This window comes from Manduca sexta, chromosome 20, assembly GCF_014839805.1.
Source record: "Manduca sexta isolate Smith_Timp_Sample1 chromosome 20, JHU_Msex_v1.0, whole genome shotgun sequence".
NCBI lineage: Eukaryota > Metazoa > Arthropoda > Insecta > Lepidoptera > Sphingidae > Manduca > Manduca sexta.
The window spans coordinates 2,503,869-2,516,891 of record NC_051134.1 but is presented as its reverse complement, the minus strand read 5'-3'; the positions used below and the strand labels follow the sequence as shown (position 1 = coordinate 2,516,891).

Sequence of the window (13,023 nt, the reverse complement as noted above, 5' to 3'; positions counted from 1 at the left end):
ATTGCCCTTTTGTGGATCACACTTTAATCTTCTTAACCAATCTTTTTAACTTCAATTTATGAATTCAAAATATCGATATTCGTAAGCGATTACGTATTTATCGATAAAGAGAAGATGACAGAATAAATCAGACTTGATATTTTTTATGTCATAGATCGTAATAGCAACGGCAACAGAAGACTGGCAAACGGCGATAGCTTCAAACGAAGCTACACCTCTGCATTTACTGCAGCCCACGAACTTGGACATACAAATACACAAGTGTTTGATCACTGACGATCCCCGCATGCCGAAGATTAAAGTTAGGGGAGAGTTGCAAAAAATCGCTATCAGTGCGTCTGAGGACAGGTAAGACTTCTTTAGGACCTATACCCTAAAGCAGCGGTCGGCAACACGCGGCCCGCGAACGTTCTGTTTGCGGCCCGTGATTGTTTTGTAATAAAGGCTTACAATGAAAATAATTATATTAAATTAAGAGTAAGCGCATCTAAAGCAGGGTTTCTAGGTTTAATGTTGTACATATGGCCCGCCTTTAGTTAATTTTGCCACCTTGTGGCCCTTGCCTACCAAAAGGTTGCCGACTGTTGCCCTAAAGTAAGAAAAATTATTATATTATATTTATGATTGTCATTTTTTGCGCAATTAATTTAGTACCGCGCCGTCTCCTAGAATCTAAAATAATAATATAAATATTTGTAGGTATAATGATGACAAATTTGATTGTCCATAGGTTACTTACGCTATGCGAAATATTGGTCAGCATGCCGCTACCACAATCCGAGGAAACGACTCAGTTGAAGGTTGGTAATATTATCGATATTTCAAACAGCTCTAATGTCTCGTAGGTTTAGGTGTTAAGCATAATACAAAGATATTCAGAAGTACCTTATTCTTTTATTCAAAGATATTTCTCTACAAATTCGCTTACGTTATGACCGGCCGTGTTGTTACACAAGCTCTCATTCAAGAGACGAATGACGCGGTAAACTTTAATTAATCATTACATGTGGTCAATCTATCAATAGATTAATTAGATTATTTTCCTATTTGGATGTTGTTTATTATTTAGTTAAACCTATAGATTGTGTAGATATTGATTTAGATATTTCAATGTATTTTTCTGTATTAGTAAATTTGTGTGTATGAATTTTGGTGTTTAATGGATTAGACATGTATGTATTACGTATGATTACTATTTACAATTTTATAATCTGGAATGCTTAATCTTTAATATCTCCAGCCGAGTGAGTCCAAAGGATCTAGTTTGTCTCTGCTTAAATATTTGGATCCCGTCGAAAAGCAAAAGAGAGATTCGGCTCGCTCTAAAGAAAGGAAGAGTGAAGAACAAACTGTCCAATTAACTGAGGTTGAAGCCTTCTTTATCATGAAAGGTATAGTTTAGATTTTTTTTGAATGAGTAGACTGTAACAAAATAAAAATAAATTGTAGTTGTGAGATTTTTTTATACATAAGTGAAGTACTTGGTGATATTGCTAAAAAATAATTATATAAATAAAAAAGTATTACTTTGCAATAAGCCATGAATGTGGGTGCTAAACTTATGATAGTTATTATATTCATGGTTTAATATATTTGAAAGGAAAATTAACTAATTTACGTATTGTCAACAGAACTAGTGCTCAGCATAAACCGCAAAACGACAGATTCGTCGAAAGCCTACGACAAATTCTTGGTATTCTCTCTAAGCCTGTTGGAGCTGACGGCAACTCAGAAAACCTTCACACTAGAGGCCACGGTGCGGCTCGGCGCAGTCGACATGCGACACCACAGAGTGGGACACAAAGTTATACCGATGGTCGAGACGCCCGAAATAATGGCCACGCCTGTGGACGAGATTACTGACACGCCTTCGTTAGACAGAAATCAGTATTTGTTCACTGTTACGTATAGGAACGTGAGTAATCTTTATGTACATTAGCTTGTATATAATGTCAGATGAATGTATATTTTTTGAGTACTAGGTTTTAAAACAATTTGGTGCACTTTCGTTTGTATGTAATCTCGGTGTAATGTCTATGTTTAAAGAACTAGGTTTTAAAGTAATTTGGTATTGCAGGTCGATAAAAAATGTCCCGAATTCAGAAGTCACTACGGATCTGTCGAACAAATGATCGAACTTGATTTCACTAATTTGCGTGTTTTGCTACACCTAGAAGGGTTAAACGAGATCTTGATCATAGTTAATGAATATCAGGTATGTTCCATTTCTTTATAAAAAATAAATAAATATATATATTTGATTAAAAAAAATAATGTTTTGTTTTTTTCATTTAAGACTCGCTTGCAAGCCATACAAAGTACTGTTGATAGGACAGCTAATGCCGGACCTTTGGAAACTATTCTTGAAGATGAAGAGTTTTCGGCTGCGAAATCTAAAGGTAATATTTTACTAGCATATTATTTTTTATATTTATCATCTTTAAGATATATTTTAATTTGTTATGGTTTATTCTGCAGTAAGTGTGACAAAGCCAGCCCGCCGTAAGCAGATCGAGAGTATCCAACTTAAAATAAACGTTAAGATCGGAGCTATAGAGATCGAATTCGCGACTGACAGGCGACCGCTGTCCGTGGTACAGTTGCAAGGAGCGGCAGCTGGACTCATACTGAAGAGTTCTTACACTGAAGTGGACTGCACCGTCGCTAATATCAGAGTGGAGGATCTAAACCCTGTTACTATACATAAAGAGGTGTGTTTCGATTTAGTTTAACTGTGTCATCACACTTGACGTATTTGGCCGAATACGGTATTTGGACAATCCAATATCAGCTTTGTACGTAAATAATACAAAGCCGATATTGCTTTGCCCCATAGCGCAAACATTTTGACAAATGCGTCAAGTGTAGTGTCAGCATAAACATATATTTTATCAAAAAAAAAAATATTGTCAGCTTTTAGTGCGGAATTGAGAAAAATGTGCACGTAAATTCATTTAAAAAGAAGTACGTAAGACTATCATCTCAAATACCATAATTTGAAGTGTCAAAACTGCCATGGTTTATTTTTCTACAGATTCTGAAAGTGCTCGGCGGAGACGTCATGAAACTGCACATAGTGATGTACAACCTGGACGCGTACCCGAACGTCAGCGACGTCAACATGTCCGTCGACGCGCAGATCAACTGTCTGCGCATCGTGTTCCTCAACTGGTTCGTCACGTCTATGTTGGTGAGTGTTGCTAGTTATGTTGTGTTTTATGATTAAAGCGTTTGTTCAATCAGAGTCTCTTTGACTGGTTTAAGCAAACTGTTGTTCGATGAAACAAGATTAATGAGCCTCGAAGTAATTTACTTATACAATTTAATATAGTTCTTTTTTATTTAATGACTAGCTTTTGCTCGCGGCTCCGCCCGCGTTATAAAGTTTTTCAGGCTAAAGTTTTCCGTTATAAAAATAGTAGTTTCCCGGGAGCCTATGTTCTTCCCAGGGTCTCAAACTGTCTCCATACCAAATTTCATCTTAATACGTTAGGTAGTTTTTGAGTTTAACACGTTAAGGCAGACAGATGCAGCGGGGGACTTTGTTATATTATTTAGAACTTTTTAAGTGAAACAATCCCGTCATACATCATTATTGCATAACTTTAACCGTTTACGCAGCGCAGGCAACGGAAGCTCTCAAAACTCATAATTTTCCCCGTTTTTGCAACATGTTTCATTACTGCTCCGCTCCTATTGGTTATAGCATGATGCTATATAGCCTATAGCACTCCAGGAACAAAGGGCTATCCAACACAAAAATATTTTTTCAGTTCAAACCGGTAGTTCCTGAGATTAGCCATTACTGCTCCGCTCCTATTGGTCATAGCGTGATGATATATAGCTTATAGCGGTCCACAAATAAAGGGCTATCCAACACAAAACGAATTTTTCAGTTGAAACCGGTAGTTCCTGAGATTAGCCATTACTGCTCCGCTCCTATTGGTCATAGCGTGATGATATATAACTTTGAGCACTCCACAAACAAAGGACTATTCAACACAAAAATATTTTTTCAGTTCGAATCGGTAGTTCCTGAGATTAGCCATTACTGCTCCGCTCCTATTGAATATAGCGTGATGATATATAGCCTATAGCTCTCCACGAACAAAGGGCTATCCAACGCAAAAGAATTTTTCAGTTTGGACCGGTAGTTCCTGAGATTAACCATTACTGCCCCGCTCCTATTGGGTATAGCGTGATGATATATAGCCTATAGCACTCCACGAATAAAGGGCTATCCAACGCAAAAAGAATTTTTCGGTAGTTCCTGAGATTAGCCATTACTGCCCCGCTCCTATTGGGTATAGCGTGATGATATATAGCCTATAGCACTCCACGAACAAAGGGCTATCCAACGCAAAAGAATTTTTCAGTTTGGACCGGTAGTTCCTGAGATTAGCGCGTTCAAACAAACAAACAAACTCTTCAGCTTTATATAATAGTATAGATTAACAACTGAAGTTAGCTAAAATTGAGTTTCTCGAAGCCGACCACTATTTATGTACTATGTATTTTGAGACTATGCAATTTTGTCGCGTTCGCGATTCACTTTCACTTTTGTTGAGTTTCAGAACGCGATATTCGATCCTCCAACGCGCACGCGAATTTGAACTTTATGCAGCGGTAATAAATTACAAATTGACTCTCCATTTTAATTAGAAAACGTTTGTATGGGAAATAGAAAAATGCTGTTTTGAGGATTTTCCCGGCAATTATTCGAATTTTTCTCACCTTTTAAATCTTCCCTAGACCTCCACGAATAATTCAAGACCAAGATAAGATAAATCCGTTCAGCCGTTCTCGAGTTTTAGCGAGACTAACGAACAGCAATTGATTTTTATATATATAGATAAGAACGTATTAGTAAAATGCTTTAAATAAGTATATTATTTTCAGGAATTCCTAAACAATTTCCAAACAGCGCAACAAGCTATAATCGACGCGTCGTCGCAGGCCGCGGACGCCGCGAAGGCGAACGTTCAGAGCGCGTACGAGAACTCCACCAAGCTGTTACTGAAGGTGCGCCTCGCCGCACCCATCATACTCGTGCCGGAGAACTCCAAGAGCTTGAACGCTATGCTCGTCGACTTGGGTCGCATGAATCTTAGCAATAGATTCGTCGATATGCCTGCGCTTGTAAGTGGATAATATGTTATTTAAAAATTATTTGGAGTTGGCAATTTCATCTAAGTAAAAATAGATTATATGGACAGAATGTTTTGTGATTTGGTTATTGAGTTCTTGAAATATTTTTTGTCTTAATTTTATATTTGAATATGATGAAGCGAAGAAGGGTAATGAATAATGATTTCAATCAAACAATAGCTTATTAGTACCTATCATAATATATTCATTTTATATGACAAAATTTTTAAAGTCTATAGATTTTTATTTATTGAAGAACCATTTTCAGTTTATATTGTAAAAGAAAACAAATCCATACAATACTTTTTCCGTTTGTTACTTTATAAACCTAAATTCTATCTATCCATACAGGACGTAAGTAACAAAGTGACAGTGGACGAGCTGACCCTCGATTTAGAAGACATGAGGGTGTCGTGCGTGCATCTGAAAGACCATGAGCAAGACATGCAAGACTTCCACCAGGAGAGGAAGTTGTTGCGACCGACCAGTTTCAAACTGTTTGTGAAGCGCAGTCTCTCGTCGTGGTATGAGACGTTGCCTGATTTAGATATATCTGGAAGGATGAAGACTATTGCGGTAAGTTGTAGGAAATCATAATTTTGCTTGTTTTGTATCTTGTCCAATTAAATTTTGGTGACATACTGATGCGTGACTATTGTTATTGTTATTTATTAACTAAAACTGTGCTGGGAATATCGTCGAAAGTTTACCCGAAATATTTTAATTAATTTACTTAATTTTTTTTGGTCCCCTTTTCATTGATCCATAATAAAACTTTCCAAGAGAATAATGCAATTCTATATCCCAACGCAGATCACAGTCGGACACAGCGACTATAAAAGTATTATGAAAATCCTGAATCAAAACCTGCAAGAAGGACAAAAGAGCGTCGAAGAGCCGAAATCGCAGCAGAATGTTCCCAAATCGACGTCCAAGACAACGGTCAAGAGTCAAGTTAGCAAGGCGCCAACTAAATCTACCACCGCTGTTGTCACTCCCAAAGAGAGCACCAAACCAAGGACCACCATCAAATTCTCGTTTACTATGGACAGTTTCGTTATAGACCTCATGAACACAATGAGTGTAAGTATGTTATTGGTTTTTAGGTACATTTCCTATAATATATTTTATCGAGAATCGGCGAAGTTCATCAAATATATTGGGGCCGCTCGCTCGACTACAGTGGCTCTGAGGTGAACGACAATGCGGGTAGTTGGTCTATCGATGTCGTAAACGCCAAAAGTGGCTTTTAGCATTTGGGAGTATCTTAGCCCCGTCAACTAGAGAGGTGGCGCAATCCGGTATCGCGCAGGGACGATGCCGAGCAGCTATCTCAGTGCAACAAGATACCCCGGGGCCATCCCGTATGCGCTGAAGAAGGCCACCGATGGTTTTGGTTGGTATGCCGGTGTAGGGTATACAGACGTTAGGGACTTAAAAAACGGGAAACAACGTGGTGTAAAAAAACTGTATTCAAATTTTATAAACTGCTATCATAGTATCGATAACATTAATATTGTTGCAGTCAGAGGACACTATGTTCGTTAAAGACGTGGAGCTGGCGCGTTTCTGTCTGGCACTTCTCTCCGTCAGGGGAAAAATGTACTCAGACAACTCCATGCACACCTCCGTGCTGCTCGTCGACTGCACCCTCGACGACACAAGACCCGGCAGGGGAGCCAAAATCACTAGGTACTAATGTTGTTGTAATATAATACTTTAATTTTGTAGCGAGTTAGGTAGCTTAGATTCTCCTTAAATTTGTCAAATCACTTTGTTTGGTGTCGAGAAAAATATAGCATATTTCTTTGTAAGGTAGTTTATAATGACTAGAGAAATAACGGTGGATATGCTCATATAAATACGTTTCGCATTCTCATAATATGGTCTTATATCAAGGTACTTGGAAAGGCGTAGGGAAAGACATGAGATTAAAGACCCGGACGACGGATCGCAGGAAACGATTATGGAGACTCACGAGAAAATACGCAGTATGATCGATATTACATACACCATGAAAAATTCAGACACATTCAGTAAGTTAAAATTTTAATACCCTAATCCTATATTTTCTATTAATTTGTATAGCATTTACTGTTATTGTATTGTTAATGTCGATGTTATATTTCATTTTAAAACACATTTTACAGTTGATATGAGAATATTCAGTTTCAACTTGATATTGGCTATGGACTTTTTGAACAAAATTGCGGAGTTTATGACGACCGGTTTGGCGGACGATACGCCTGCGAAACCGAAAGAAGAGGTGAAACCAGTCAAATCGGCAGAAAGGTCTATGGACAGTGTTACGGTAAGATAACTATTATATAAAATGTGTTGATACTTGAATGTATTTTTCATCGTTTTTTACACAATTTCGTAGCACGTTTATAATGTAGTTTTTAAATTTTAGCGTAAGAAAACGTCGATTGCAACAACGCCAGTAACCACGGAGCCACCGAAATTGGCTATGATGACCGTCAACATAAAAATTGAACAACCAGATATTATTCTCGTAGAATCACTAGAACAGAAGAAATGTGATGCTCTCGTACTAAATGTGAGTATTTTCTGCATAATTCTATGTACATTGAAATATTATGACGTTGATTGAATTGTTTTGCTTCTATTCGTTAAATTTTAATTCACTGAAGGGTCATTTTCATTGTGATCGGGTCTTTGATTTGTGTTCTTTTTTTACTGTAAGACGATACAGGGTATATAACCTTCTTACAATATCTGACCATAGTGGTAAGTTGAATGCGTTATGTATGTATTGGATTGCCATGCGCCGCGTGCAGATGGAATGCCGGCTGAAGCTGCGGCAGAGCTCGGAGCGCATGGTGGCGGAGGGCGGCGTGTCGGGGCTGCAGATGGTGGTGCGCACGCTGGCGCAGGCGGGCGCGCAGGCGGGCGCGCAGGCGGGCGCACAGCCGGGCGCGCCGCTCGCCGCGCCGCCGCCGCGCTACCTGCTTGCGCCCGCGCACCTCTCGCTCGCGCTGTCGCGCCCGCCCGACAGCGGCATGCACGTCGACATCTCGCTCACCGACATCAAGCTCACCGTGTCGCCCGGTAACAATTACTCATACATATCGACCAACTAAATCCATAACACTAAATTAGATAAATTCGGGATGCCAGTTTTACTAATTTGTTATGTTCTTTCTTGCCGACAGATATAATTGCACTTCTAAATCGTGTGTTAGCAACGATGACAAGTCGGGAAGAAGATAATACAGAGGAAGAAAATAAAGCTATATTCTACGACAAACTATGGGACATTCAGCCATTCAGACCAAATGCACATTGGTTCTTGAAAACTGGTGAGCTTTTCATTTATTATAAATAAAATATATCTATAGTGAAATTAAGAGAGAAATGCGGTATAGTATAAAATCGGCAACAAAGAGATGTTCAAAAAGAAATATATGCATACAAACTTTTTAAAATGGGTCCTTAAAATAGAACATTCGTTACCAAAAAATCGACATTTTTACTTTCCAACGATACCTTATGATTGATTAATTTACAAACATAAATCGATTCTATTACAGAGGAAGCGGAAGAAGCTATCAACGTAGAAGATCTCTCAGATGAAGTGACGCCAAAACCACCAGTCGGTGAAATATGCTTACTATCGAGTCCATCGATAATAGTGTCGTTGGAAATGGAGATCGGTAACGAAACCATCCCTGTGTTGGTGATGCAAGCGTCTCTCACAGGACAGATCAAAGACTGGAGTTCTGATGTCAGTATTCCGCAGTTAATTTTTTTGCATTGTTTTTAAATGTTTATATCAAATGTGAAACATATATTTTTTCTGTATACAGAAAATTTATGGTCTTTCCATAAATCAGAGTTTAATAATAACATAGTAGGTAACAGATAAATTCTGTCACAATTGACGCGTAAGAGACTAGAATACATTAAACGTATAGTAAATGTTTATATGTGGAAAGCCAATAAATTAATATAACGAAATTTTTCTCCTACAGTTCTATATGGAGTCGACATGGGCCATGCAAATGTCGTATTATAATATCGGTCGTGCGGTTTGGGAACCGCTTATTGAGCCCGTTGAGGTGCTCAAGGACTACCAGTACAAGCACGTGCCGTGGGAACTCAAGATGGAGGTAAATAATACTTGTTACTACTGAGCAATCAATTTATCGATAAAATGTTATTATCGACTTTGAGACTTGAATTTAAAAAAGCATAATACAACGCACAGTAGTACTATTTGAAATACTTCATTAATATTTTATTTATTTACCATATGTATAAGTATTATAATATTGTCTAGTTTAAATAAATTTCGGAGATTGGGAAATACTATCCTCAACTAATAAAACTTTTAATTCCACATCTCAGGTGGTAATGCGGCCGCCTGAGAATACAGTAATCGATACGTCCGATGAAGCGACGAACATCAAGGCCGTGGCGCAGAGGCAAGCGAACAAGACCATCACCATATCGAGCAGTGAGCCGCTGGAAATCACTATCACTAGGACTGGAATAGAGGTTACATTACACGCTTTATATTAAAATAAGTGAATTCATCATCTCTTGTTGACTTCAGCATGGGGTCGCCCCACAACTTTCCCATGTCACAAAAGAGTTTAGCTTACACTTGTATATGTCACCATTTGCCTTTCATGTCACTTTTGGACGATGAATGAGTTATGATAGTTAATATTAAATGTTGTCTATGCTACAGAATATAAATGGTAGTGTCTGTATATTTATGGATCGATTACACTGTGCGACTGATTTACGGAAAATCGAATTAGCAGTTTTACTGCTGTGTTAAGCATTAAGTAAAAAAATATATAATTATTTTGATTCCAGGTTCTGACTCAGCTGGCCAATTCTTTCTCAACGGCCGTGGCAGAAACAGACACTACAGTCGTGTCGAAGTCAAAGATAGATGATGTAAGTACATACATGTTATTCTGATCTAATTATAATGATTAATATTAAAACAACAGAGGCTAGTAAATATTACTGAGATTTCAATTTAATCTCGTGGCTCCATATACATATATAATGAACAAGCTGACTGAAGTAAAGATTTCAACGTAATTTACAAAAATGTGACGGCCTAAATCTTTTCGCATATATGTATATAGTAAGATGTTTTATTTTTATTTTAGATGGCACAAAAGAAATACTATGGAGCACCGTACGTGCTTCACAACTGCACCGGTCTTACAACGAAGCTAATATTAGAAGACAACCATGACTTCTCTGTGTGCATTACTGCAGAGTATGTTTCCAGTGATTACAGGTATTTGCTTTGCTTTAATACGATTTAATTGGTTTAGCTTATTATAATCGAAAATAAAAGAAAAATTTATCGAATTAAGAAACTGCTCTCTTTTTAATTTGTTTAATAAGTGTTGCTTTCGACTTGTCACTCACAAAAACATCAACTCATTTGAAAGTTACAAACTAAGTCTGTACAAGGTTTCTCCGCGCAAACATAGCATACGTGTGATACATAATGATCACTGGTCTCCCCACTAGAAGATATCCAAATTTTACGCAAAATAGAGGCTTATGTATGGGTAATAATTATAATAATATATATATGTATATATATATATATATATATATATTATTATAATTATATATATTATTATATATATATACATATATATATATATATATGTATATATATATATAATTATAATAATATATATATATATATATATATATATATATATATATATATATATATATTATTATAATTATTACCGATTATAATATGTTCACAGGGAAGTGGTGCTGGAACCAGGCGCATGCGTTCCGTTGCAGCTGAAACATGGTGGTCTGAATCTGATGAAATTAAATGAACCGCCTCCGCCGCTCAAGTTGAATGTTAAGGTTTGTGATACTTGTTATTATAAACACAATATTAATGTCGTATTTTATTCTGTTAACACAAGATATCTATGCAAAATGCTTTTGTTAGTTTACGCTATTAATTATAAATTTTCACTAATTTAAAAAATAATGCTTTCTTAGGTACGTTATTGTTACGAGCCGTTAGTTCCTTACCTACCATCTTTACTTCCCTTGACCCATTAGTAACCGAAAATAATAGTAATTACGCTATTCATGATTAATTTTAGGTAGCTCAAAATGATTGACGATAACTTTTAATAACTCCCATCTAGATCCTGGAGATAGAAGACGAGGTGCAGATCCCGGTGGAGCGCGCCGACAAGCGTTACTTCGCGCTGGGCCGCAAGCAGGCGGGCGGCTCGCTGGACAAGAACGTGCCGCACGTCGCCGCCGTCGAGCCGCGCGGACTCATCTCCGACGTCGTCATGCAAGATGCTGCACTGCATATTTACTTGCGGAGTGTTGTGCAAGTCAGTATTATGCGATTAGCATGTATCCGTACTTATCAACTTGTGTAGATAGCGTGGAAATTTCTTTAGTGTTAGAAAAATATATACATACAATAATGGTGGCGATCCTAATGGTATTTATGTTACAAACGTTGTACAATTTTAATACAAAGTCGGCATCAATGCACATTCTCTACGAGTCCACCTTGAAAATTGTAAAAATACAAGAATAGTTGTCCTATTGGAGATTTTTATTCTCACTGTTCGTAATATAATAAGAATACCTAAATAGGACTTTTTATACAATATTAAAATACGATTGTTTTGATAGGTAACAAACACGCTATCAGTCAACGTGTCGGTATACTACATGACTCTGAGTGGCAACGAGGTACGGTTGCTCGGCGATGTGAAGCCAGGCGATATATTACGATTGCCGCTGCAAGCTGTGCACACACCTACTGCGGAAATATTTTTCTCGGTTGAAGGTATTTTTTATTTCACTTTCATATTGATAGAATCGATTAATAATATAATCGATGTTCGATAAATTCGATTATTGGTTGATTCCATTATACTCGTTAAATAATTTTATTATTTTTTCTAACTAAAATTAAATTACTTATTATATTTTTGTGCAGGTTTTACTGTTTCTGTATCACCGTTCATTTGGCGTGAACTTCAACAGGAAGTTAGGATAACAAAACTGTTACAATGCGATTCCAAAGACAAGAATAGCGGGGAGAAATTCTACCTCAAGGTAGGAGTTGTTTTCAAATTATTAAATAGTATATTTTCGTTTGTGGCAACTTACTTATATTCGATATTTTCGCAGGCAATCGGTACAATGGAGCAAGTCTTTTATGAACACTCGAATCGTCACACGTTCGCGTCATCCTGTTACGATATTGTTCTAAAACCGGCAGTGAAGTTACAGAACTGTTTGCCGGTCGATATCGTAGTGTCGCAGCTCGGTCTCAAGCGTACGCAGGTGTTCAAGCCAGGAGAGATGTTCCATTTGTCACATCTAGCGCCGAATAAAGCTTCGATTGTTATTATGGTAAAAATATCATTAATTATGTCGATAATAGTTTCCATCAAAAATGATTTGTAATAATGATTTAAATACTGTTTTATTATTTTTTTTATCAGGGTTTACAATTTGTAAACTGACGATATCACGAACTAAGTTCGTCAGGCAGTGATAGAATGACAATATCAACAGCATGTATTTAAACAAAATAAAATACCAATACCCTGCAAATTTTATATTATAATGGTTATTGCAGATTCAAAGCTATCTAGACAAATGTTGGGTGTGCACAAAGAATTTACCCGACGAGGAAAATGAGCCATCAGTGTGGTCTTTCGAGTCCCACGACAGTCCTTCAGTAATGACCTTGGACCTCGGCATGTACAGTGCCGACATGGAGGGCACGCAAATGTTGTCCCTCTACTGTCCCTTCTGGATGCTGAATAAGACCGGGTTCACACTGTGCTATAGGGTACGTATTGCACT

The 13,023-nt window shown here is 37.4% G+C and overlaps 1 protein-coding gene across 5 annotated transcripts in view; it reads left to right on the top strand.

Moving 5' to 3' along the window:
- Positions 1 to 13,023, top strand: part of LOC115446082 (vacuolar protein sorting-associated protein 13) — a 39,468-nt gene that overhangs the window by 12,983 nt on the left and 13,462 nt on the right. For 4 of the 5 annotated variants that reach the window (XM_037440847.1, XM_037440845.1, XM_037440846.1 and 1 more), the window contains exons 14-42: positions 155 to 348; positions 731 to 800; positions 905 to 982; positions 1,241 to 1,391; positions 1,632 to 1,915; positions 2,078 to 2,215; positions 2,297 to 2,399; positions 2,479 to 2,711; positions 3,035 to 3,190; positions 4,900 to 5,139; positions 5,500 to 5,724; positions 5,962 to 6,231; positions 6,674 to 6,840; positions 7,048 to 7,184; positions 7,299 to 7,459; positions 7,562 to 7,708; positions 7,950 to 8,220; positions 8,325 to 8,471; positions 8,703 to 8,896; positions 9,144 to 9,281; positions 9,520 to 9,669; positions 9,997 to 10,080; positions 10,302 to 10,435; positions 10,926 to 11,034; positions 11,328 to 11,525; positions 11,836 to 11,992; positions 12,146 to 12,264; positions 12,340 to 12,564; positions 12,794 to 13,009. In XM_037440847.1, the coding sequence (XP_037296744.1) occupies positions 155 to 348; positions 731 to 800; positions 905 to 982; positions 1,241 to 1,391; positions 1,632 to 1,915; positions 2,078 to 2,215; positions 2,297 to 2,399; positions 2,479 to 2,711; positions 3,035 to 3,190; positions 4,900 to 5,139; positions 5,500 to 5,724; positions 5,962 to 6,231; positions 6,674 to 6,840; positions 7,048 to 7,184; positions 7,299 to 7,459; positions 7,562 to 7,708; positions 7,950 to 8,220; positions 8,325 to 8,471; positions 8,703 to 8,896; positions 9,144 to 9,281; positions 9,520 to 9,669; positions 9,997 to 10,080; positions 10,302 to 10,435; positions 10,926 to 11,034; positions 11,328 to 11,525; positions 11,836 to 11,992; positions 12,146 to 12,264; positions 12,340 to 12,564; positions 12,794 to 13,009 (4,896 nt within the window). The remainder of the gene's footprint in view (positions 1 to 154; positions 349 to 730; positions 801 to 904; positions 983 to 1,240; positions 1,392 to 1,631; positions 1,916 to 2,077; positions 2,216 to 2,296; positions 2,400 to 2,478; positions 2,712 to 3,034; positions 3,191 to 4,899; positions 5,140 to 5,499; positions 5,725 to 5,961; positions 6,232 to 6,673; positions 6,841 to 7,047; positions 7,185 to 7,298; positions 7,460 to 7,561; positions 7,709 to 7,949; positions 8,221 to 8,324; positions 8,472 to 8,702; positions 8,897 to 9,143; positions 9,282 to 9,519; positions 9,670 to 9,996; positions 10,081 to 10,301; positions 10,436 to 10,925; positions 11,035 to 11,327; positions 11,526 to 11,835; positions 11,993 to 12,145; positions 12,265 to 12,339; positions 12,565 to 12,793; positions 13,010 to 13,023) is intronic. The other variant, XM_037440848.1, reaches the window with a different exon arrangement.